General features: G+C 52.2%; 2 protein-coding genes across 4 annotated transcripts; both read right to left on the bottom strand.

Annotated features, from left to right (window-relative positions):
• Positions 1–7,961: 7,961 nt before the first annotated feature.
• TNF (tumor necrosis factor) lies at positions 7,962–10,126 on the bottom strand (the record flags this gene model as incomplete). Of its 3 annotated transcripts, XM_080710468.1 has the most annotated exons (4): positions 7,962–8,380; positions 8,895–8,939; positions 9,290–9,344; positions 9,941–10,126. In XM_080710468.1, the coding sequence occupies 4 exons, from the start codon at positions 10,124–10,126 to the stop codon at positions 7,962–7,964; spliced, it is 705 nt and encodes a 234-aa protein (XP_080566594.1). The 3 variants fall into 3 exon arrangements, with proteins under 3 accessions (XP_080566594.1, XP_080566595.1, XP_080566596.1); XM_080710469.1 differs by lacking the exon at positions 9,290–9,344 and having other exon boundaries at positions 9,889–10,126; XM_080710470.1 differs by lacking the exon at positions 8,895–8,939.
• Positions 10,127–12,762: 2,636 nt separating this feature from the next.
• On the bottom strand, positions 12,763–13,929 carry LTA (lymphotoxin alpha; the record flags this gene model as incomplete). Its single annotated transcript, XM_080710152.1, has 3 exons — positions 12,763–13,175; positions 13,649–13,754; positions 13,840–13,929. The coding sequence occupies 3 exons, from the start codon at positions 13,927–13,929 to the stop codon at positions 12,763–12,765; spliced, it is 609 nt and encodes a 202-aa protein (XP_080566278.1).
• Between the last annotated feature and the right edge of the window lie 10,583 nt (positions 13,930–24,512).

Genomic DNA, 24,512 nt, shown 5'->3' with positions numbered 1-24,512 from the left:
GGGCCGCCGGCGTCCTTAGGAAAGAGACTGCGAGGTGCGATGGTGTGAATCCGCCCCGACGTCGGGGATCCAGATGCCCAGATCCCGAAGGCCATGGGGAAGACTGTCTGAAATGTAGGAGACTGTTTGAAATCTGATTCTAAGCCCTATGAAAATAAAGACTGTCAAGGTGTAGCGCTGCCAATACGGACGCGGAAGTGTTCGCAGTCTTCTTTATTTATGGTGGGGCACGCGTGCTGGTGAATTATAGCTTTTTTTTTTTTTTTCCGGTGATACTGGGGATGGAACTCAGGGGCATTCTACTTCTGAGCTACACCTTCAACCCTATATTTTATTCTTTATTTTGAAACAGGGTCTCACTGGGTTCCAAAGGGCCTCACTAAGTAGCAGAGGCTGTTGTGAACCGTGATCCTCCTGTCTCAGCCTCCCAAATGCTGGGATTACAAGTGTGCGCCACCACGCCTGGCTTGGAAACCCTGTATCATCTATCTATCTATCTATCATCTATTTTTTGGTACTGGGTTTGAACCCAGGGGATCCTACCTCTGAACTACCCACTCAATCGTATTCTTTTGTTTTATTTTGAAATAGGGTCTCGCTAGGTTGATGAGGATGTAACTACTTGCTGAGGTTTGCCCTCAAACTTACAAATCCTCCTTTCTCAGCCTCCCAAGTACTGGGATTACAGGGGTGCACCAGCATGTCGGGCTTGAAAACCATTCCTAAGGCTGCAAAGGACTTTGCTCCCAGGGACGGTAGCCTGCCTCCCCACTCTCCCTGACCGGAGATGCCAGGCCCCTGCCCCAGTCCAGTTGAAAGGCAGAAGGGAGGGACCTCCTCCCACCCTGAAGCTTTGCAAGCATCCTGAATCTCAGGGTCACAGGGGTCCCCACCAGACTACACTGGCTTTTCTCTTGAGTCTTTCCTGTCCTTCCTGGCTGTGAGAGGGGTTGTTACAGGAGAAGGAAGCACCTGGGTGTGGTGGTACATTCTGAAATCTCAGTACTTGGGAGTCAGACAGGAGAATCGCAGATTCAAGGGCCACCTCGACAATTTAAGCAAGGCTCTGAGCAAGACCCTGTTCTCTCTCCTCTCTCTCTCTCTCTCTCTCTCTCTCTCTCTCTCTCTCTCTCTCTCTCTCCTGGGGATTGAACCTAGGGGCATTCTACCTCCAACTAGGCCCCCAGCTCTATTTTTTACTCTTTTTTTTTTAAACAGGGTCTCATTAAGTTGCAGAGGGGCTTACTAAATAGCTGAGGCTGGCTTCAAACCTGTGATCTTCCTATCTCAACCTCCCAAGTACTGGAGTTACAAGCATGTGCCACTATGCCTGGCTGACCCTGTTTTCAAATAAAAAAAAACCAGGCTGGGCTGTAGCTCAGAAGTAGAATGTCCCATGGGTTCAATCCCCAGCTCCATCAAGAGAAGGAAGGAGGAGGAGGAGGAGGAGGGGGAGGAGGAGGAGGGGGAGGAGGAGGAGGGGGAGGAGGAGGGGGAGGAGGAGGAGGAGGAGGGGGAGGAGGAGGAGGAGGGGGAGGAGGAGGAGGGGGAGGGGGAGGAGGAGGAGGAAGAGGAGGAGGAGGAGGAGGAAGAGGAGGAGGAGGAGGAGGAAGAGGAGGAGGCAGAAATGGTATAATTCCCCCTCAGCAACTTAGACCCATTTCAATAAATAAATAAATAAATAAATAAATAAAAAGGGCTGGAGATGTAGCTCTGAGGTAGAATGTCTTTGGGTTTAATCCCCAGTAACACACACACACACACGCACACACACACAAAAGAATAAAAGAAAAAAGAAAGAAAGGAGAGAAGGCCCAGTGATAGAGGGAAGCCTTGTATGGAGGAGGAATGAATCCCGAGGGAGCCGCAGTTCTCCCCTGGGGCTGCCTGGAGCCCCCTTACCGCCTAACTTACCGTCAACTCTTCTCCAAGGAGCAGGGGGAGGGTACATTGGAGAGAGGGAGAGGGCAGAGCCCACTGGTAGCCATGACACCAGGGAGGACCTGGGGAGGAGGGGGCGGAGGAAACTGATGCCCGGGTTCGGAAGGGGTAGGATGGAAAGTCCTCACCCTTTGTTCACACCTTGGGCTCTCCTCCCCCAAGTGGGCAAGTATGGGGGCCCCGGGGTGAGTAACAGCAGTCCCCCCACGCCATGACCGACTTTCAGCGCCAGGCTGGAGGAGGCAGAGGAGACCTGGGCCCTATCTAGGTCACCCCGGTGGGTCACCCCACCCCCGCAGCACACCACTCTGTCGGTTTTCCCCTGCTTGGCAACCCCAGCCTCTGGGCCCAGTGGCGGCCGTTTCTGACCTCGTATCTATCTCTGACTGTGTCCCGCAGAACCTTCTTGTGGGTGGGAGGGTGACAAGTACTTTGCTCGGCCAAACTTGGGGCTTCTGAATCTTCTGCTATGCCTATTTGTATACTTCTTTGCAAAATCCAGTTTTAGCAAAGAACCCTACTAAGTTAGTTTAGCGAGAACCCGCCCCCTTATCTGATTACCTTTAATATCTGGTTGGGTTCCTTAACCTCCACCCCCATCCCTCCAGGTGATGTCTGATCACCCTGGCCTGTCTCCGCAGGTATCCTGTCAGATCTGTTTAGACAGAATCCCCCTCGCAGCCGTTTTCCATCCATGGACCCCCACACTGCTCCTTCGCCATGGATTCCCACACGGCCATGCTATTTGTGGAGGTGAGCCCAGTTTCCACCCTCTCTCACCCACCATCACCCTCGCAGCCGTTTTCCATCCATGGACCCCCACACTGCTCCTTCGCCATGGATTCCCACACGGCCATGCTATTTGTGGAGGTGAGCCCAGTTTCCACCCTCTCTCACCCACCATCACCAGACGACCCCATGACAGTCACTACAGTGGTCTCTGCACCAATCATCAAGGTCCTATATAAAGTCTTTTTTTTTTTTTCAGTACTGGGAATGAAACTCAGGGGCATCTACCTCTGACCTACACTCTCAGTCCTATTTTTTATTCTTTATTTTGAAACAGGGTCTCACTGAGTTGCAGAGGGCTTCACTGAGTAGCTGAGGCTGTCCATGAACCGTGATCCTCCTGTCTCAGCCTCCCGAATGCTGGGATTGCAAGCGTGAGCCACCACGCCCCGCCTTTTTTTTTTTTTTTTTTTTTGTATTGGGGATGGAATCCAGAGGCATTCTACTTCCAAGTTTGTTTGTTTGTTTGTTTGTGGTACTGGAGATGGAACCCAGAGGCCTTCTACCTCTGGGCTACACTCCCAGACCTATTTTATATTTTATTTGGAAACAGGATCTCTTAAGCCAGCTGAGGCTGGCTTCGAACCTGCGCTATCCTCCTGTCTCCGCTTCCCAAGCGCGGGGATTTCAAGTGTGCACCACCATGCCCGGCCAATTTTATTTATTTTGAAACAGGGTCTCACTAAGCTGCACAGGGCCTTGCTAAGTTGCTGAAGCTGGCTTCAAGCCTGTGATCCTACTGTCTCAGCCTCCCAAGTACTGGGATTACAAGTGTGCGCCACTACACTTAATAAATTGGCCTAAATAAAGTCTTCTTTACTGTGTTTAAAAAGTACCATTGATAGCCAGGCGTGGTGGCACTCCCTGGAATCCTACTACTTGGGAGGCCAAGACAGGAGGATCGCAGGTTCAAAACCAAACTCAAGCCAGAAAGGTGGCACACACTTGTAATTCTAGTACTTGGGAAGCTGAGACAGGAGGATCACAGGTTCAAATCCAGCCTCAGGAGTTTAGTGAGGCTCTCAGCCACTTAGTGAGAAAATAGGTCTAGGGAGTAGCCCAGAGATAGAAGGCCCTTGGGTTCTATCCCTAGTATCACACACACACACACACACACACACACACACACACACACACACAATCTCAGCAATTGATCAAGACCCATTTCAAAACAGAAAATAAAATGGGCTGAGTAGCCGGGCATGGTGGCGCACGCTTGTAAACCCAGTGCTTGGAAGGCTGAGACAGGAGGATCGCACAGGTTCAAAGCCAGCCTCAGTTACTTAGTGAGGCTCTCAACAACTTAGTGAGACCCTGTTTCCAAATAAAGTATAAAATAGGTCCCGGAGTATAACCCAGAGGTAGAAAAGCCTCTGGGTTCCACCTCCAGTACCACAAAAAAAATAAATAAATAAAATAAAAGAGTTAAAATAAAAGAGGTGATATATAGCTCAGAGAAAAATGCCCCAGGGTTAAATTTTCAGTACCAAAAAAAAAAAAAAAAAAAAAGCCAAGTATCAAGCCTGGCATGATGGCGCACGCTTGTAATCCCAGCATTCGGGAGGCTGAGACAGAAGGAACGTGGTTCACGGACAGCCTCAGCTACTTAGTGAGGCTCTTTGCAACTCAGTGAGACCCTGTTTCAAAATAAAGAATAAAAAACAGGGCAGCGGGTGTAGCTTTGAGGTCAAATGCCCCTGGGTTCCATCTCCAGACCTGCCAAAAAAAAAAAGCCCAAGTATCAGTGAAGCCCAGCGTGGTGGCACACACCTGCAATCCAGTACTTGGGAGGCTAACACAGAAGGACTGAAGATTCAAGGCCGGCCTCAGCAACTTAGTGAGATGTTGTTTCAAAATAAAAAGTAAAAATAGGGCTGGGGTATAGTTCAGAGGTAAAATGTCCTTGGGTTCTATTCCATCCCCAGTAACACACACACACACACACACACACACACACACACAGCCACTGAATACGTTTTTCTTCATCTTTTGCCGCGCTGGAGATCAAGCCTGGCACCTTGGGTAATTCATTGAGTAAGTTTTTCTTTAACAGGATGTGATTATCTTTCCAGTTTACTCACCTTACACCTCTCCCCTCATCACTCACCAAAAAGACCTGTGAGGCCAACGCTGGCAAGTGGGTCCTTCACACATAACTTTTTTTCCTCTAGCACTGAGAACTGAACCCAGGGGTGTTCTACCTCTGAGCTACCCTAGCCTCCCACCCTTTTTTTTTTTTTTTTACAGGTCTGGGGATAGAATCCAGGGGCATTAGACCACTGAGCTACACCCCCAGCTCTATTTTTTATTCTTTATTTTGAAATAGAGTCTCACTGAATTGCAAAAGACCTTACTAAGTAACTGAGGCTGGCCGCAAACTGCAATCCTCCTGTCTCAGCCTCCCAAATTCTGAGATTACACCCAGCTTACCCTAAGGCAACTTCACAAGGTTTGGTGTGAAGTTGCTAAGGCCAGCCTTGAACCTGTGATCCCCCTGTCTCGGCCTCCCAAGTACTGGGTTTAAAGGAGCTGTGCAGGGTCTTGCTCTTTGATTTAGTGCTAGAGATTGAACGCAGGGCGTCACACATGCTAGGTATGCGTTCTTCCACGGAGCCATGCCCCTGCTTCTAGTCCTTGCTTGTTTTTTTTTCCTTCTGGTACTAGGGATGAGTCCAGGGGTGTTCTACCTCCAAGCTACATCCCCATCCCTATTTATTTATTTATTTATTTAGGTGGTACTGGGGGTAGAACCCAGAGGCTTTCTAGCTCCGGGCTATACTCCCAGACCCATTTTATATTTTATTTGGAAACAGGATCTCACTAAGCTGCTGAGAGCCTCACTAAGTAGCTGAGGCTGGCTTCGAACCCGTGCGATCCTCCTGTCTCAGCCTCCCAAGCGCGGGGATTACAAGCATGCGCCACCACGCCCGGGCTCCCCATCCCTATTTAAATTTTTATTTTGATTCAAGGTCCTTTCAAATTGTTGAGGGTCTCACTAAATTGTCCAGGCTGATCTAAAAACTGTGATCCTCCTGTCTCAGCCTTTCAAGTACTGGGGTTACAGGCATGCACCACCCTGCCTAGCTCCATATATATATATATATATAATTTTTTTTTTTTTTTTTTTTTTTGCAGTAGTGGGGATGGAACCCAGGGGCATTCTACCTTCAAGCTACACTCCCAACCCTATTTATTTATTTATTTATGTATTGTGTGTGTGTGTGTGTGTGTGTGTGTGTGTGTGTGTGGTGCTGGGGATGAAATCCAGGGGCCTTCTACCTCCAAGCTACACTCCCAGACCTATTTTATGTTTTATTTTGAGAGACTCACTAAGTTGCTGAGAGCCTCACTAAGTAGCTGAGATTTTTTAACCTGCATGATCCTCCTGTCTCAGCCTCCCAAGTACTTGGAAAAAATAAAGAGCGCACACCCCGCTCTTTTATTCTTTATTTTGAAACAGGGTCTCACTGAGTTGCAGAGGGCCTCACTAAGTAGCTGAGGCTGGCCGCGAACCCGTATCCTCCTGTCTCAGCCTCCCGAATGCTGGGACTCCAAGTGTGCACCGCCACGCCCGCTCCGACTCCTCGTTTTTAATTTCTCCCATCTCTTCAATTTTGCCTACCCTGAGGATGGGTGGGGATAGAGCAGCTGGCGGCTGTATGAGAGAAGCCGGCTGAATTCAGTCTGCCTACCGTGCCAGGTGCTGTGCCGGCCTCTGAGGGAGGTTGGGCCTTCCATTCCCACCCGCCCGTCCATGCGCAGTGGGCATCCTGTCTCCGCTTGGCAATGAGGTTAACTGCTTCGAGCTGCACAGTTAGGGCAGGCCGGTGGTGGGGAGGAGGTGGCTGGGATGGAGCGATTGGGAGCCCAGACACCTGGATCTCTGGAAGTCCCTTGGCTGTGATTCAGGTACCTGAGAATGTAGCTCCTCCCTCTCTCTCAGGCCACAACAGCCTGAACTCGCTGCAGGACTTTCCCAGAAAGGATTAGGAATTCCCAGAGTGGGAAATTCCCATGCCCCATACCCTGAGGGAGAGGTAATTAGGTTCAGATTCCTGTTTCCTGGGGGAGGGAAGATATTTTGCTGGGCTCTATTACATGGGGTCTCCTGGTCCCCAGGAGTTCAAAAGACTGGGGTCTGGGGTCCAGGGATCTTGAGCCCTCCCTGTGGAGAGTGGACTTCAGAGAATGGACTTCCATCCCTGGGGAGAGAGGGATGCAGAATTCATTCCAAGAAAGAGACTGCTTTTCTTTTCTAAGCAATCTTTATTGTTCGCCACTGACCAGTAGGGCGATTACAGACACGACTCCCCTGGGGAGCAGAGTTTCCGCGATGCAGCAGCGGCCGGTCACCGAATCAGCATTCTAGTAGATAAATATTTTTGTTTTAAACATAAGCAAAAGGAGACACAAGGCCCGAGAGGCCAGGTGGGAGCAGCCTGGAGTTCAGCCCCGTTTTCACAGAAAACACGTCTGGCCCAAGGCAGCTCCTCCGGGTGGGGGCCCTGAGACACGTTGGCCTCCCAAATAAATACATCCATCAGTAAATAAATAAATAATAAATAATAAATAAATAATCACAAGTGCAACTATAAATAGAACAGGCTGGGCTCCACAACTCAGGGAAGAGCCTGGAGATCAGGAAGGGAGGAGAGCCTGAGGTCCACGTGTATCAGGTTTGGGGTGAGGGTCTTCTTGTGGGGAGGGCAGTTCTGAACCAAAGGCTCCCTGACCCCCACATTCCAGATGTCCCAGATCGAGTTCAAGGATCAAAACCCGAGGGCCCCGGTGATTTCTGGAAGCTTCCGCTTGAATTCTTGCGGGTGGGCGAGTGAATGTCCTGCGGTTCAGGCCGCATGTCCCTGCGCCCCAGCCTCAGGAGTGGTGTCCTCGGGGAAGGCTCTAAGCTTGGGGTCTGACTCTGAGCCCTTAGTCCCCCCTTTTCTCAAGACTGCGGATTGAACACAAGGGCTCTCAACCTCCAGGCAATGTCCCTAGCGTTTTGTGGTTGTTTTCTTGAAATAGGGTCTGTCTTACTGAGTTGCTGAGGTCTGGCTTCAAACCCGAGATCCTCCTGTCTCAGCCTCCCAAGTACTGAGATTACAGGTGTGGAGTCACTGCACCTGGCTCCCTCGTCCCCTCTCTAAACCCGAAAAGGATGAGGGGGTCTGAAGGAGCCCATGATAATAGTGTGGTGGGTGGGGGAGGGGACAGACGGGCAGCCATCCCCCTCACAAGGCTATGACCCCAAAGTAGACCTGCCCCGACTCTGCGAAGTCAAGATAGCCGGGCAGATTGACCTCAGCGCTGAGTCGATCTCCTTTCTGCAGCTCGAAGACTCCTCCAAGGTAGATGGGCTCATACCAGGGCTTGAGCTCGGCCCCCTCCGGGCTCTCTTTGGGGCAGGGGCTCTTGATGGCGGAGAGGAGGTTGACCTTGTTGGGGTAGGAGACGGCGAGGCGGCTGACGGTGTGGGTGAGGAGCAGGTAGGAGGGGCAGCCTTGGCCCTTGAAGAGGACCTGAGAGTAGACGAGGTACAGCCCATCCTGGGGCACCACCAGCTGGTTGTCTATCAGCTGCATTCCGTTGGCCAGGAGGGCATTGGCACGGCGGTTCAGCCACTCCAGAGTCTCCTGGGCTTGCTGTTTTGCTGGCGAGCGAGGGAGGGAGAGGTGAGTCAGTGTGACCCTGTCAGCGCGCTCTTAGCATCTGCTCACCCCACTTCCGGTTCCTGTCCCATGTCTTCCCACATCCCATTTGACCCTGAAGTTCAGCCCCAGAAGACCTTGCAGTTCCTCTACCCTCCGTGTGTGTGTGTGTGTGTGTGTGTGTGTGTGTGTGTATGTGTGTGTGTGTGTGTTACCAGGGAGTGAACCCAGGGGCGTTCTACCTCTGGGCTCTACTCCCAGACCTATTTTTAATTTTGAAACAGGGTCTCACTAAGTTATTGAGAGCCTCCTAAATTTGCCTAGGCTGGCTTCGAACCTGTGATCCTCCTGTCTCGCCTCCCAAGTTCTGGGATGACAGGTATGAACCATCACGCCCGCTTCTGCCCCGCCTTGGACTCCTTCCCACGGCTGTCCACTCTCAGCCCAATGCAGCACCCCCGTCCTCTCCCTCCGTCATCGGCTTTATTCCCTAAGACACGTATTCGGAGCTCTTACCTACAACATGGGCAACAGGCTTGTCGTAGGTGTTTTGAGACGATCCTAAGGAGGAAAGAAAAAAACGAGACCTTTAAACTTGAAAAGATACTGGGGATCGAACCCGGGGGCATTCTGCTTTAGATCCACACCCTCAGCCCTTTTACTTTTTATTTCTTATTGTGAAGCAGAGGCTCACTACTTGCTGAGGCTGGCCTTGAACCTATGATCCTTCTGTCTTAGGCTCTCAAGAACTGGGATTACAGGTGTGCACCACCACCATGCCTGGCTAATACTTGCCTACTTTGTCCTCCATTCCTTCTCCTCCCACAGCTAAAACTCTAAATTTCCCCCACAGCTTCCATCCCAGGACACCCCAGCCCGCCCCGACTTGGGGGGGAGTTGGAGACACTTACTGAGGCTGAGTGTCTGCGCTGCGTGGCTGATGAGAGGGAGGCGATTCAGAAGTTGCTGGGGGAAAGAAAGAGAAGATCTGTCAGCCCCAAAGGAGAAGCCACAGGCTGCTTATCTGGCTCCCATATGTGTGATTTTCTCTCTCCATTTATCCATCCTTCCATCGATCCATCCATCGATCCATCCATCCATCCTTCCTTGTAAGTAAGAACCTTCAGATAGCCTATTCTTATCTCTTTATCTTTCTCTCTACTCTCCTCATCTCTCCTCTGCTTTCCTTATCTCTCCTTTCACCCCTTATCTCTCCCTAGACTCTCCTTATCTCTTTCCCATCTCTTATCTCTCTTATCTCCTACATCTCTTTCTGCCTCACACTCATATCACTTTCTTCCCTGTCTCTTCGACCACACCCAGACATCTCTCTGGGTGTCTCTCTATGTGTATCTTTCTCATTCATTCATTCATTCATTCATTCACACGTTGAACAATTGTTGAGTGAGCATCTCCCAAGTGCAGACAGCCTGCGTCTTTCTCTTCCCTCTTCCCCTCTCTCCGTATCTGTCGCTGCCCCCCACCTTCCTCCACATTTTCTTCTCCCCACCCCGCCTCTCTCCAGCACCCTCTTTCTCCCTCCTCTGGTCTAGGGCGCTTACCTCTTCCCCCTGGGGGCCGATCACCCCGAAGTGCAGCAGGCAGAAGAGCGCTGTGGCTCCCGCCACGAGCAGGAAGGAGAGGAGGCTGAGACACAGGCATCGCCTGGAGCCCCGGGGCGCCCCCGCCTTCTTGGGGAGCGCCTCTTGGGCCAGCTCCACGTCCCGGATCATGCTTTCGGTGCTCATGATGTCCTTTGCAGAGGCAGCTGTGGAACCCTGGGCCAGAGGAGGAGAGAGAAAGAGAGCCTGCCCGCCTGGCTGCTTGTCTGGGGCTATTCCACAGGGGTCCGGAGTGCCTTCTCTCCCTCCTGGCTGGTCCCCTGGTGTCCCGGCTGAGGGAGCCTCTGCTGGCCGAGTGTGCACGCAGCTGCCTTTATAGCCCGCGAGAAGAGGGCGGGGAAAGACTCATTCAACCAGCGGAAAACTTCCTTGGTGGAGAAACCCATGAGCTCATCTGGAGGAAGTGGTAGTGGGCCCTTACACCTTCTGTCTCGGTTTCTTCTCCATCGCGGGGGCGGGGGTTTGGAAAGTTGGGGACACCCAAGGAGTAAGGATACCCTTTAGCTTCCTCACCCAGATTCTGCGGCAAGCAAGCGTTTTAGACCAGTTACCAGTACATGTGTAGGACCCTAGGACCCTGGAAACTGGACCTCCTTGCCCGTTTCTCTTTTTGGGGGTACTAGGTATCGAACTCAAGGGCATTCCGCCTCTGCGCTACAACCCTAACCCTTTTGTATATATCTTTTTAAATTTTTGAAGCAGAGCCTCCCTAGGTTGCTGAGGTTGGCCTTGAACCTGCCAATTTCCTGTCTCAGCCTCCCAAGTACTGCGATTACAGGCTTGTGCCACCATGCCCGGATTCCCTTCCCCTAATGCCTGCTGTCTCCATCCATCTCTTTGGAGGACCGGCTCTGTGGGCTGTTTCCCTCTGATTCCCAGACAGGACTCACAGGAGGGACTGGGCTGAGAGGGGAAGACAAGGGGGAGTCATCTATCTGGGTCCCCCAGGAGAGGGAGGTGGAGGCAGGGCAGCTCGGGACTGGGGGCACCAGGGGTGGGGTGAAGATAGCAGGGACAAGCCTGGGACAGTCCCAGAGGGCATGAAACCAGCCCTGGGGATTCACAGATCCCATGAGGTGGGCCTTCTCCTTTTTCCCTTCTCCTTTCTCTCTTTTTTTTCTTTTCTTTTCTTTCTTTTTTTTTTTTTTTTGTAGTATTAGGGATGGAATCCAGAGGCATTCAACCTTCGAACTACACCCCCATCTCGATTTTATTTCTTATTTGGAAAGAGGGTCTTGCTAGGTAAGAGTCTTACTGTTGGTTTCGGCTATCCTGAACCTGCGATCCTCCTGTCTCCGCCTCCCAAGAACTGGGATTACAAGCCTGCAGTACACCGCCACCATGCCCAGCTCTCTCCTCACATTCTGACCTGCCTGCTGGTTTTAGTCCTGGCTCCTGAGGGACTCTGAGACCCCCTCCTATTGCTCGTGAAGCCACTTCTCAGAGCCCGGGCGTGTGCCCGTACCCCTAGTTCCGGGGGCTATCCCGCTCCAGCACCTGTCATGCTCCATCTTGTAGCCGGGGCCCTTATTTCACTCCAGAGTCCTGGACACTCCCCCACCCTCCTGTGTGGTCACTTTTCAGCCGTAGCTCCCAGAGGCTCCTGGCCCCCCAGACCCTGCCCCCGCCTTCCCCTTGTTCTGGAAGCTTCTCCTCCACTGCCCTGCAGCAGTCGGGCTGCCCCCCAACCCACATGTGCCAGGAGCTCCCCTCATCTCTGTCTCCCTGAACTGCTCATAGCCCCCCTCAGGTCTCTGACCCTCCCTCCATGTGCTAGAGAGACCTGGGATATCCCCCATACACACTCCAGACAGAAAGACAGACATAAGAGACAATGTTTCAGAGAAAAGAGGTTTATTTAGCTTAATTGAGGGTACAGATGGCTCCTTGTGGGTATGTAGCCAGGCAGTGGCCAGCATTAGAACTATTAGCTTCCTCCCAAAGCCCCTTGGTCCCTCAGATCTTCTCTCTCTCTCATCTATCTATCTATCTATCTATCTATCTATCTATCTTTTGTGTGTGTGTGTGTGTGTGTGTGTGTGTGTGTGTGTGTGTGTGTGTGTACTGGGGGTTGAACTCAAGGGGGCATTCCACCTCCAAGCTATACCTCCAACCCCTTAAAAAATTTTATTTTTAAACAGGGTCTGGCTAAGTTGCGGAGAGTCTCGCTAAATTGCCTAGGCTGACCTTGAACCTGCGACCCTCCTGTCCCAGCCTCCCCAGTACCTGGATTGCAGACGCCTGGCTGCCCCCTCTCCTCTTTCTGGGGATGAGCTCTGCGTCCATGCCTTCTTGCCCTTCCTCGCTGGGGCCTATCTAATTCTCTTCCTTTTGTAAGTCTTTTCTGTCGCTCCCCCCTCTCTAGCCTCCATAAATAAATAATTTAATGTTTTCCCTTCATAAATAGCCCCCCTCCCTTGCCTCTAAGCATCCAGCCAGGCTCCCCCAGGTGTCTGCTCCTCTTCTGCATGGGGCCAGGTTCCAGCTAGACCACGGAGGGCAGAAGAGTCTGTGCCCGAAATTCCTAGGCGGCTAGAACTCCTGGTGAACATCCGGGGGTCCTGGGGGGAGGTGTGGCCCCCTGGAGTGCCTGGAATTCTTTCTTTGAAAGCTCCAGGTGCCTTCCTGGGGAGGAATTGAGGCTCTTGGGATGGGGAAGGAGAGGTGGTGGTTACCCCATAAACAGTCAGAATGGAGGAAAACTGGGGAGAAGGGCCTGCAATCTTTTTTTTTGGGGGGGGATTTCTGGAGTTTTCCAAGTCCTACAGAGCAAAAGCTCCAAAGAAGACACCACTGGGGCTCAAGAGTAGGTGGGAGACGCCGTCCGTGTGGGTGGAGAGCCGGTCGCCCTGCGTGAGCAGGAACACAGCGCCCTGGTACACTGAGCGCACCCAGGGCCCCTGTGGCCCCGGGCACACCGACTTCTGGGCGCTGAGGAGAGGTACGTGGAAGGGGTACTGGGAGGAGAGGAGCTGGACCTCGTGAGCCAGGTAGAGAGGGGTCGGTGTGCCCCTGGAGGGGCAGCCTTTCCCGGAGAAGACCACCTGCGAGTAGACGAAGTAGAGACCGCTGGTGGGGACCAGGAGGGAGTTGTTGCTCAAAGAGAAGCCGTGGCGGAGGAAGGCGTGATCCGTGCTCGCCCTCCAGCGCAGCGTGTTCCGTGTGCTGGGGTCTCCTAGGAAGAGCCACAGGGGGCGAGGATGGGGGAGGTCAGTGGTCTAGGGCGGAGGTCTCCATCCTGAGGAAGCTGACCTGGGGCTACGGAGTTCCTAGGGGATGGTTGCGGGAGCGGTGGGAATGCGCGCTCTCTCTCTCTCTCTCTCTCTCTCTCTCTCTCTCTCTCTCTCTGTACTAGGATTGAACCCAGGGTCATTCTACTTCCAAGAGACACCCCAGCCCCCTCCCCTTATTAAACAGGTTCTCACTAAGTTGCAGAGTCTCAGTAGGTTGCCAAGGCTGGCCTAGAACCTGCAGGCCTCCTGTCTCAGCCTCCCAAGGGCTGGGATCACTGGCGTGCACCATAGCACCCAGCCCTTCCCTGTCTTTAGGGGTAAGGGAAGTCCTGGGGAGAGGTGGGGGGTACTTGGATCCCTGGATAGGGGTGGTAAGGAGGAGGGCCCGTGTCTGGGAGGTCAGGTGGGAATTTACCAACAAGATGAGCGGCAGGTTTGAGGGTGCCGCGGGCAGAAGGCTTCTGGGGGTGCTGCTGAGCAGTCCGTGCAGCAGAGGGCGAGAGGCCAGCCCCGGGGAGTCCCTAGGGGAGAAAAATCGAGAGGCTCTAGGGCTCTAGGGTCAGGTGGAGGAGCCACCCCGGCAACCCCTGTCCTCCAGAGCCTCACCTGGACCCCAGGCGGCAGGGCAAGCCCCAAGAGGAAGAGGAGGGGGGCGCCAAGCACCCCGGGGAGGGAGAGCCAACCAGGTGGTGCCATGGGGAGAACCTGCAGGGAGAGAGAGAGAGTGAGCAGGGTGGGGCACGCTACGGAAGACAGACCTCCTGCCTGCCTAGCCCACAGACAAACTAGCCAGAGAGACAGGGAGAGAGACAGACAAGGGACAGGCAGGCAGAGACCCAGGTGAGCGGAGGAGGGAGACAGAAAGCGAAAGAGATCTGAAGGGAGCAGCCAGGGAGAGAAACTGAGAATGAATGACAGGGACCGAGAGCCTGACAGATGGAGATGCGCCCACCAGGCCCAGGCGGTGCGCGGCCCCTGGCCGAGGGCAGCCCGGAGCGTCTCACCTGCTGCGGGGCCCCTGGGCCAGGGCGCTTGGGTCCCTTTATAGAGGAAGCGGCAGCGGCAGGCAGCGTGGCGGGAGGCGGGCGGGTTCTAGGCCGGGGCCTGGGCGCGGGGAAGCCCCCCAGGACTTAGAAGATGCTGCCGTTTCAGCTGAAGGCAGGAAAGGCTGAGGCCGAGGACAGGACCGCAGGCTGGGGGCTCAGGCAGCTGAGTTCTGGGAAAGGGAGCGGGGTCAGGCCCAGGGGTTCCAGAGAAGGGATAGGCAATTCGGAGAGAAGGAGGGGGAGGTCGCTTCCCTGAAGAGCGAGGGTTTATGATACCTTTGTGCCCTTGGCTGGTTGCAGGCTTCTCTCTGCCCATTTCCTCCTCTTCTTAGCAGCCCTCCCCCCACACCCCTGCCCTGTCCTTGTTCCAAATGGCTCAAGTCACACATGATTGTTTTTTTGTTTTGTTTTTTGCGGGTCTGGGGATGGAACCCAGGGACATTCGATCACTGAGAGTTGCGGAGGGCCTCACTAAGTAGCTGAGGCTGTCTGCGAACCGCGATCCTCCCATCACAGCCTCCCAAACGCTGGGATCACAAGCGTGCGCCACCACACCCGGCTTGTTTTTGTTTTTAATTATTGCCATTCTAATTGAAGTTAGGTGACATCTTAGGGTAGTTTTGATTTGCATCACTCTGATTGCAGCCTCGATTTATTTATTTATCTTTGCTGTGCTGGGGACTAAACCCAGGGGCATACCTCTGAATTACACTCTAGTCCTATTTTATTTTTTATTTTGAAACAGAGTCTCACTAAGTTGCAGAGGGCCTCACTAAATAGCTGAGGCTGGCCACAAACCTGGGATCCTTCTGTCTCAGCTGTCCAAGCACTGGGATTACAAGCATGTGGCACCCAAAAGAAAAAAAAATTATTTATTGCTGAGCGTGGTGGCGCACGCTTGTGATCTTAGCACTTGGGAGGCTGAGACGGGAGGATCGCACAGGTTCAAAGCTAGCCTCAGCTACTTAGTGAGGCTCTCAGCAACTTAGTGAGACCCTGCTTCCAAATAAAATAGGTCTGAGAGTGTAGCCTGGGGGTAGAAAGCTCCTGAGTTTCATCCCCAGCACCAATATACTTGTGTGTGTGTGTGTGTGTGTGTGTGTGTGTGTGTGTGTGTGTGAGAGAGAGAGAGAGAGACAGACAGACAGACAGACAGACAGACAGACAGACAGACAGACAAGTGGTCTACCACTGAACAAACTATCCCGGCCCTTTGGTTTCTTTCTTTTCTACCTGGCTGCACTAAAACACAAACTCTTCTCACTCCTTTGCCACTGTCTAGAACAAGGCTCAGCACATAGTAGGTGCTCAACAAATCCTTAAGTGGAAGGATCGGCGAGTGGTGAGGTAAAGTAAGACAAAGTTCAGCTTCAGGTTTGCGACTTGGACTGACGCTTGGTTTTAGGGCTGAGGATGAGTCCATTTCAAGATGAACCCTGGAAACACAGTGGGGTTGGTTTAGAGGCTAACATTTATTTGGGGTTTATTGACTGAGAGGGGTCACGATTTGGTGAGGGTTCCCACCAGGGGTGAATGTGAGCTGTGATTTGGGTTGAGATCAAAGGTGCTATCCAATCCCTCAACAGATTCTGAGGCTACCTTCGAGTCCGAGCCTCGTTTGGAGGTCTCAGAGATTTCGCTGGTTTCTCCACAGAGACCACTATAAAGACCATCTTTCCCTGACTTGGGGCACAAGACTCCGGTCATGAGGCCCTCCCACCCAGGGAAAGCCCCAGACCAACTCCTGGCCTCCCCCAAGAAAGAAACCAAATTTCACACAACCTCTGAAACTGAGATTGAAACCAAGGTTGGCCCATCGCAAGGAGAGCGCGTTAGCACTTCTTGAACTCCCGTGACACCGAGCCCGGCCCGCCCGGCCTGCCTTCCTGTCTGGCTCCCAGTGCTCCTCTCCTTGCCTTCCCCTTTCTGGCCCTGGATATTCCGTCTTCCTCTCTGACCTAAGTTTCGCTTTCTCTTTCTCTCTCTGTTAATTGCAACCATTTATTAATTTATTTCTTGGTGATACTGGGGATTGGACCCAAGGGTGCTCTACCCCGGAGCCACGCCCACAGCCATTTTTCTTTCTTGTTTGGAAACAGGGCCTGACAAGTTGCTGAGGCTGGCCTCGAACCTGCTATCCTCGGCCTCCCTAGTACTGGAATTATGGGCACGGGCTATATTGCCCAGCTCTGGACACGCTACTTCTGTGTGGCTTAGCTGAGGTCTCTAGGTCCACTGGCTCATTAGAGAGAAACAACGGGGAGGGGGGAATCTCCCGGAAAAGAGAAACACAGAGAAAGGGAAAAGAATTGGAAAACAGAAAGTAGAGAAAAGGAAAGAATAGGAGCCAAGAGGAAAACCATCAGTGATGTGGGGATAAGAAGATTAAAAGGAAGCTGGGCGTGGGCATGCTTGTAATCCCCGCGCTTGGGAGGCTGAGACAGGAGGATCGCACAGGTTCGAAGCCAGCCTCAGCTACTTAGTGAGGCTCTCAGCAACTTAGTGAGACCCTGTTTCCAAATAAAGTATAAGATAGGTCTGGGAGTATAGCCCGGAGGTAGAAAAGCCCCTCGGTTCCACCCCCAGTACCACACACACACACAAAAAAAGAAGATTAAAAGGGAGTTGGCTGGGCATGGTAATCCCAGTACTTGGGAGGCTGAGACAAGAGGATCGAGGTTTGGGAATAGCCTGAGCTCTTAGTGAGGCCCTTTGCAAATTAGTGAGACCCTGTTTCAAAATTTAAAAAATAAGGCAAAAATAGGGCTGGGGGTATAGCTCAGAGGTAGAATGCTTCTGGGTTCACTCCCCAGTACCACAGGGAAAAAGAAGGGGTTGGAGCCAGGCATGGTGGCTCACGCTTGTCATCCCAGCATTCGGGAGGCTGAGACTGGAGGATCGCGGTTCACGGCCAGCCTCAGCTACTTAGGCCCTCTGCAACTCAGTGAGACCCAGTTTCAAAATAAAGAATAAAAACTAGGGCAGGGGGTGTAGCTCGGAGGTCGAATGACCCTGGGTTCCATCCCCAGATCTGCAAAAAAAAAAAAAAAAGGGGGGGGGTTGGAATGTAGCTCAGTGGTAGAGCACCCTGAGTTCAATTCCCAGCATTGCAAACAAACAAAGAAACACACAAACAAATGATAGTGGAAGACCGCAGACCGTCTCCTTCCCTCCTGTCTCTTACCCCTCATTTCCCCCAAGATAAGCAATAGGAACTAGAATTTCTCTTCCCCAAGCCATGTCACAGAAACTAGAACTACAACTGAGAATATTAAATAAAACCTAGAAATACAGCCAGGCCTGGTTGTAAACAGTTATAATTCCAGGCCTTAGGAAGCTGAGACGGGAGCTCACAAGTTCGAGCCCAGTCTCAACAATTTCACAAGCCCATTAGCATTTTTGGGGGGGGGCGGTCTGGGGATGGAACCCAGGGGCATTCTACCTCTGAGCTACAGCCCCCTGCCCTATTTTTTTATTCTTTATTTGGAAACAGGGTCTCACTAAATTGCGGAGGGCCTCACTAAGTAGCTGAGGCTGTCCACGAACCGCGATCCTCCAGGCTCAGCCTCCCAAGTACTGGGATTACAAATATGTACGACCATACCTGGCTTAAATTTTTTTATTTTTAATTAATTAATTTTCAGTACTGGGGATTGAACCCAGGCATATTCTACCTCTGAGCTACACTCCAGGCCCTATTTTGTATTTTGTATTTGTATTTGTATTTTGTGTGGTACTGGGGGTGGAACCTAGGGGCTTTTCTACCTCCAGGCTATACTCCCAGACCTATTTTATATTTTATTTGGAGACAGGGTCTCACTATGTTGCTGACAGCCTCACTAAGTAGCTGAGGCTGGCTTCGAACCTGTGCGATCTTCCTGTCTCAGCCTTCCAAGCATAGGGATTACAAGCGTGCGCCACCACGCCCGGCTATTATTATTAATATTTTGAAACAGGGTCTTGCTAAATTGCTGCAGCTGGCAATCCTCCTCTCTCAGACTCCCAAGTACTGGGATTACAGGTGTGCACCACTGCATCTGGGAAGGCGGATCCTTTTATCAGAGTCTCCACTTCTTTCTTTATTATCTTCAATTTTTTTTTTTTTAACAGGTCTGGGGATGAACCCAGGGGCATTTGACCTCTGACCCACCCCCCCTGCCCTATTTTTTATTCTTTATTTTGAAACAGGGTCTCACTAAATTGCGGAGGGCCTCACTAAGAAGCTGAGGCTGTCCTTGAACCGCGATCCTCCAGTCTCAGCCTCCCAAATGCTGGGATCACAAGCGTGCGCCACCACGCCCGGCTCTCTTCTACCTTTCTTACATATTTACACTATATTTTTCTCTCCACGTGCGTTCCCTTCCTTTTATGAGCACATTCGATTTTATTGCTTGGTAATAAACACGTAAAACGCTGGCCCGCACTCTTTCTCCTTCAAGTGTCGGTTCCAGCTCGCATCTTCCCTTTCCGCGGCTGTCTCAAAACGCTAGACCCCTCGACTAACCGCTTTTTCAGGAACTGGTAAGATTTTCCTCGTGTGTTGCGCCCGTGGGCAGATGAAGGGACGGTTCTTTACCAGCCGCATCCTCACTCCGTGACTCCGCGCCCAGCGCCGCCTTCGCTCCCTCCCACTCGGCCGCGGCCTGTGCGAAGCCATTTCTGCCGCTCCAAGGAATGGAAACTGTTCTCAGTATTTGTAACCGTCTCGTTCCTGAACCCAAAGGATCTTTCAACTCTCACCTACCAGACCTCTCTGAGGCCCCAAGTGTGGTGTCCCAGGCTCCGCCTGCACATCCTCCCGTGTGTGTGTGTGTGTGTGTGTGTGTGTGTGTGTGTGTGCATGTGCGTGTGTGCACGTGCGTGTGTGTGTGTGTTACTGAGGATCGAGCCCAGGGGCATTCTACTTATGAGCTACACCCTCAGCCCTTTTCTTTTTGTATTTGGAAAACAAGGTCTCCCTAAGTTGCTGAGGTTGGCCTCAAACCTGTGATTCTCCTGTCTCAGACTCCGGAGTACTGTGCTTACAGGTGTACCCCACCTCGCCTGACACATACCTCCCGTACTCTTCTGACTACATCCTTTATTTATTTATTTATTTATTTATTTATTTATTTATTTATTTCTGGTACTGGGATGCAACCCAGGGGCATTCCACTCCCAAGCTACATCCCAGACCTATTTTTATTCTTTATTTCGAAACAGGGTCTCACTGAGTTGCGGAGGGCCTCCCTAAGAAGCTGAGGCTGTCTGCGAACCGCGATCCTCCGGTCTCAGCCTCCCAAGTGCTGGGATTGCAAGCGCGCCCACCACGCCCGGGTCCCTCATTTATTGACTTCTCTTCATCTGATCACCTTCAGGGCTCTTCTGGTCTCTCCTCTCTCTCTCTCCTGAGGATCCTGTCCACCCAAAAGCTTAACCTCTGCCCAGAAGAGAATGATGTTCAAACCCACCCTGTAGCCCAAACTCTCTCTCTCTCTCTCTCTCTCTCTCTCTCTCTCTCTCTCTCTCAATCTCTCTCTCTCTCTCAATCTCTCTCTCTCTCTCTCTCTCTCTCTCTCTCTCTCTCTCTCTCTCTTTTTGTACTGGGCATTGAACCCAGGGGCATTGTACTTCTGAGTTACACCCCCAACACTATTTTTTTATTTTGAAACAGGGTCTCACTAGGTTGCAGAGGGCCTAAGTAGCAGAGGGTGGCCTCAAACTTGTGATCCTCTGGTCTCAGCCTCCCAAGTACTGAGATTACCATCATGCCTGGCTCAGAGAATTTCCTACCAGCCAGCTCTTATACGGAAAGGTTGGGGAAAAGTATAATATTTCTAGGTTTTCATGGTTGGCTTTGTTGAAGAAGTGTTCTGACTTGGGAAGAGGAGTCCTCGGGGTTTGGCTTTTTTTTTTTTTTTGGTACTGGAGGCTGAACCCAGGGACATTCTACCTCTGAGCTATACTCCCAGCCCTTTACTTATTATGTATTAATGTATATAAGTATGCATGTATGTACATATTATGTATTCATTGTGGCACTGGGGATTAAACCCAGGGACATTCTATCTCTGAGCTATACCCCCAGCCCTTTTTATTATTTATTTATTTATTTATTTATTGGTGGTACTAAGGATTGAACCCAGGGGCATTGTACCTCTGAGCTACATCCCCAGCCCTATTATTTATTTATTTATTTTTGTGGTACTGAGGATGGAACCCAGGGCTAGTCTACCTCCAAGCTACACCCCCCTGCCCTATTTTTTATTCTTTCTTTTTTTTTGAAACAGATTGCGGAGGGCCTCACTAAAGCTGAGGCTGTCTGCGAACTGCCGTCCTCGGGTCTCGGCCTCCTGAATGCTGGGATTACAAGGGTGCGCCACCACGCCCGGCTCCAGCTGGCTGGTGTTAAACCTGCCATCCTCTGCCTCAGCCTCCCTTGTTCGGGGTTAGAGGCGCATGCCACGTTGCCCAGTTTAGGATTCTTTTTTTTTTTTTTGTGGTACTGGGGATGGAACCCAGAGGCTTTCTACTTCCAGGCTACACTCCCAGACCTATTTCATATTTTATTTGGAAACAGGGTCTCACTAAGTTTCTGGAAGCCTCACTGAGTAGCCGAGGCTGGCTTCGAACCCGTACGATCCTCCTGTCTCAGCCTCCCAAGCGCCGGGATGACAAGCGTGCGCCACCACGCCCGGCTCCAGTTTAGGATTCTTGATAGAACAAAGGCTGCTGAGCACGGAGCCGGCATCAGAAGACTGATTTTCTTCTCGCTCCAGTGTGGGCTCCTAGCGCGCTCCGCTCCTCCAAGCCCAAGTTCCTGACCTCAGCTTTCCTGGGCCCTCTTCACCACCTGCTTCTGGCACCTGTGCTTCTGAGGACCTGCAGCTCCTCCTGCACAGCTTCCCAGCCTCCGCCCGGCCATTCTGCTTCCCCTCCACACACCCGCCTCTCTCCAGAGCTGCTCCAGGCGCCCTCCCTCCTTGGACCCTCCTTGTCTGGGTCTAGCGCGCCCCACTGTACCGGGCTAAGTTGCAGAGCTCCTCGCTAAGTGGCTGAGGCTGGCCACGAACCTGAGATCCTCCTGTCTCAGCCTCCCTGCCTCATACTGGGATGACAAGTGTGAGCCGCCACACCTGGCCCCTTCCTTCTTCTTTCTCTTTCTTTCTTTCATTCATTCTGGGCATTGAACCCAGTGGCATTTGACCTCTGAACTATACCCTCCAGCCGTTTAAAGTTATGTATCTAATTTTTATTTTTACTTTTTGTGGCAATGGGGGTTAAACCCAGAGGCATTCTACCTCTGAGCTATACACCTAGCTGTATTTTACTTTCTGTTTTGAAACAAGGTCTCACTAAGTTGTGGAGGCTGGCCTCAACCTGTGATCCTTCTATCCTAGCCTCCCAAGTACTGGGATGGCAGGCCTGTGTGCCACCACACCCAGTTTTATTCATTTGTACTGGGGTGGAGCCCAGGGGCATTCTATCTTCAAACTACACCCCCAGTTCTATTTTATTCTTTCATTTTGAAAGAGGATCTCACTAAGTCAAGGCTGGCTACAAACCTGCAATCTTTCTGTCTCAGCCTCCCAAGTATGGGGATACCCTTTTTTTTTGAAATAGGGTATTGCTAAGTTGCTGAGGGCCTCACTGTTGCTGAGGCTGGCTGTAAACCTGATTCTCCTGTCTTAGCTTCCCAAGTACTGAGATTACAGGCATGGGCCACTGCACCCAACTCTTTTTCCTAACTTAACCCAAACTTGCCCCTACCCCAGCCAGTCTCCAGATTGACCCTGTTCCATCTCACTAGTCTTTTTCCCAACCCTGTTTTCAAAGTGAACCCCAATGCCTCCTCCACGGATACCCCACTCCTGGCTCCATCTTGAGGGAGCAGAGATGCACACACTTCCACCGCCCTGGTTCCACAGTAGGCACTGAGTCACCTCCGGGGATCCCTGAGCCCCTCCCCGCCCCCACTGTGGGGACAGGATGCCTGCTGCCTGGCACCAGGGGGTCAGAGGAAGCCGGGGCCTCTAGGGCTCAGTATTTTTATCAGCCTAGGAAACGAGAGACGCAGAAGCGGAAACCATGTGGTCAGAGAAAGTGAGCAGCCCTCGTCTCCGGGGAACCCCCACCAGGGCCGGGGGGCCAGAGACGGGAGGGAGGGACGCTGCAGACAAGGGTCCTGGGGGCCCGGGTAGCAAGGCCTACCTTGCTTTGGTTTCATGTTACTCCTGCACTGGGGAAAAAGTGTGCTTATAAGCAACAGAGAGGTCTGAGCGCAGGAGCCGACGTGGACAGCACGGCGCTCTGCTGCCTACCTCTCCACCGCCGGCCGGGCACCTCCACCCCCAGCGCCATCCTGTGCTCTTTGCATACCGCTTCCGAGTCTCCGGCCTTCAGGGGAAGCGGACGCTGGGCGGCTCAGCTCCAAGCCTCTTCTCACAGCAGTTTCCTCTCACAGGCGCTTCTAAGCCCCCCCCCCCCAAACATCTGTCTGGTCTGGGCAGGCCCTGGGCCTCTCCCTCGCCTCGGGCTGCCCTCTCCAAGGCTCTCAGGCCCATCCCACACTCCTAGCAGTGTCCCCTCCTGGTCCGGCATCACCTCTACTCCTGCTCCAGGGCGCCCCTGTGTAGATGTGAGCTGCGCCCTGACAATGAAGTTCCCGACTAGAGCAGGGTGTGGCAGCGCACGCCTGCCAGCCCAGGACTTGGGAGGCTGAGACAGGAGGATTGAAGGTTCGAAGCCAGCTTCGCTAACTTAGCAAGGTCCTCAGCAACTTTGAGACCCTGTCCCAAAATAAAAAATAAAACAGGGCTGGGGGTATAGTTCTGGGTGCAGTCCCAGAGCTACCTCCTCCCCCAAAAGAAGCAGACTGAACAGTGTTCAGGCAGACACCAGTGTGTGTCCCAATCACCAATGCTTTCTTTTTCGTTACTAGGGATTGAACCTGGGTGCATTCTACTTCTGAATATACTGCCAACCCTTTATTTTTTTATTTTTGTGGTACTGGGGATGGAAGCCAGGGACGTTTTACCTCCGAGCTATACTCCCAGCCTTATTTTTGTGTGTGTGTGGGATCTGGGGATGGAACCCAGAGGCATCTGACTTCCAAGTTACACCCTGTGCCCAGTTTTTTATTCTTTGAAACAGGGTCTCACTGAGTTACAGAGGGCCTAAGTAGCTGAGGCTGTCCGCGAACTGCAATCCTCCGGTCTCAGCCTCCCAAATGCTGGGATTACAAGTGTGCGCCACCACACCCAGCTCCTATTTTTTTTTTATATTCTTATTTTTATTTTTTGCGGGTCTGGGGATGGAACTTAGGGGCATTCAACCTCTGAGCTACACTCCCAGCCCTATTTATTTATTTTTTTTGTGTGGTACTGGGGGTGGAACCCAGAGGCTTTCTACCTCCGGGCTATACTCCCAGACCTATAATATTTGATTTGAAAACAGGGTCTCACTAAGTTGCTGAGAGCCTCACTAAGTAGCTGAGGCTGGCTTCGAACCTGTGCAATCCTCCTGTCTCAGCCCTCCCAAGCGCGGGGATTACACGTGCGCCACCACCACGCCCGGCTTTTTTTTTTTTTTTTTTGCGAGTCTGGGGATGGAACCCAAGGGAATTCAACTTCCAAGCTACACCCCCTGCCCTATTTTTTATTCCTTTCTTTGAAACAGGGTCTCACTAAGTTGCAGAGGGCCTCACTAAGTAGCTGAGGCGGTCTGCGAACCGTGATCCTCCGGTCTCAGATTCCCAAATGCTGGGATTAAAAGCGTGCGCCACCACACCCAGCTTCCCTTTTTTTTTTTAATTTTCAAACAGGATCTAAGTTGCTGTGGCTGCTCTTGAGTCTGAGATCCTCCTGTCTGTCTCCAGAGTACTGGGACTGCAGGCAAGTGCCACCTCGACCAGCTAGCGCCAGCTTTCTTTACTTTCAAACAAGGTCTAAGTTGCTGAGGCTGTTCTCAAACCTGAGATCCTCCTGTCTTGGCCTTCCGAGTCTGGGGTCACAGGTACGCACCACCAGCAGTCCTGTTCCCCGCAATGGCAGTGGGGTTTGGCACACATTTCCTGTGTCAGGGGAGCTTAGTGGGGGCCAAGTTTGAATAGAAGGAATGGATGGACCCCTCTCTCCTCCATGGCAACCCCACGCCCTCTTCCTTCTCTCCTCATGACCTCAACCACCAGCCAGTTCTTAGAAAAAGAGATGTTTATGTGAAAGGCGGGGGCTGGGCTGCCCAGAGATGGAGGCC

This window comes from Muscardinus avellanarius (assembly GCF_963383645.1).
Source record: "Muscardinus avellanarius genome assembly, chromosome: 14".
NCBI classification, from domain to species: domain Eukaryota; kingdom Metazoa; phylum Chordata; class Mammalia; order Rodentia; family Gliridae; genus Muscardinus; species Muscardinus avellanarius.
The sequence above is the reverse complement of the archived record's forward strand: the minus strand, read 5'-3'. Positions and strand labels throughout refer to the sequence as shown.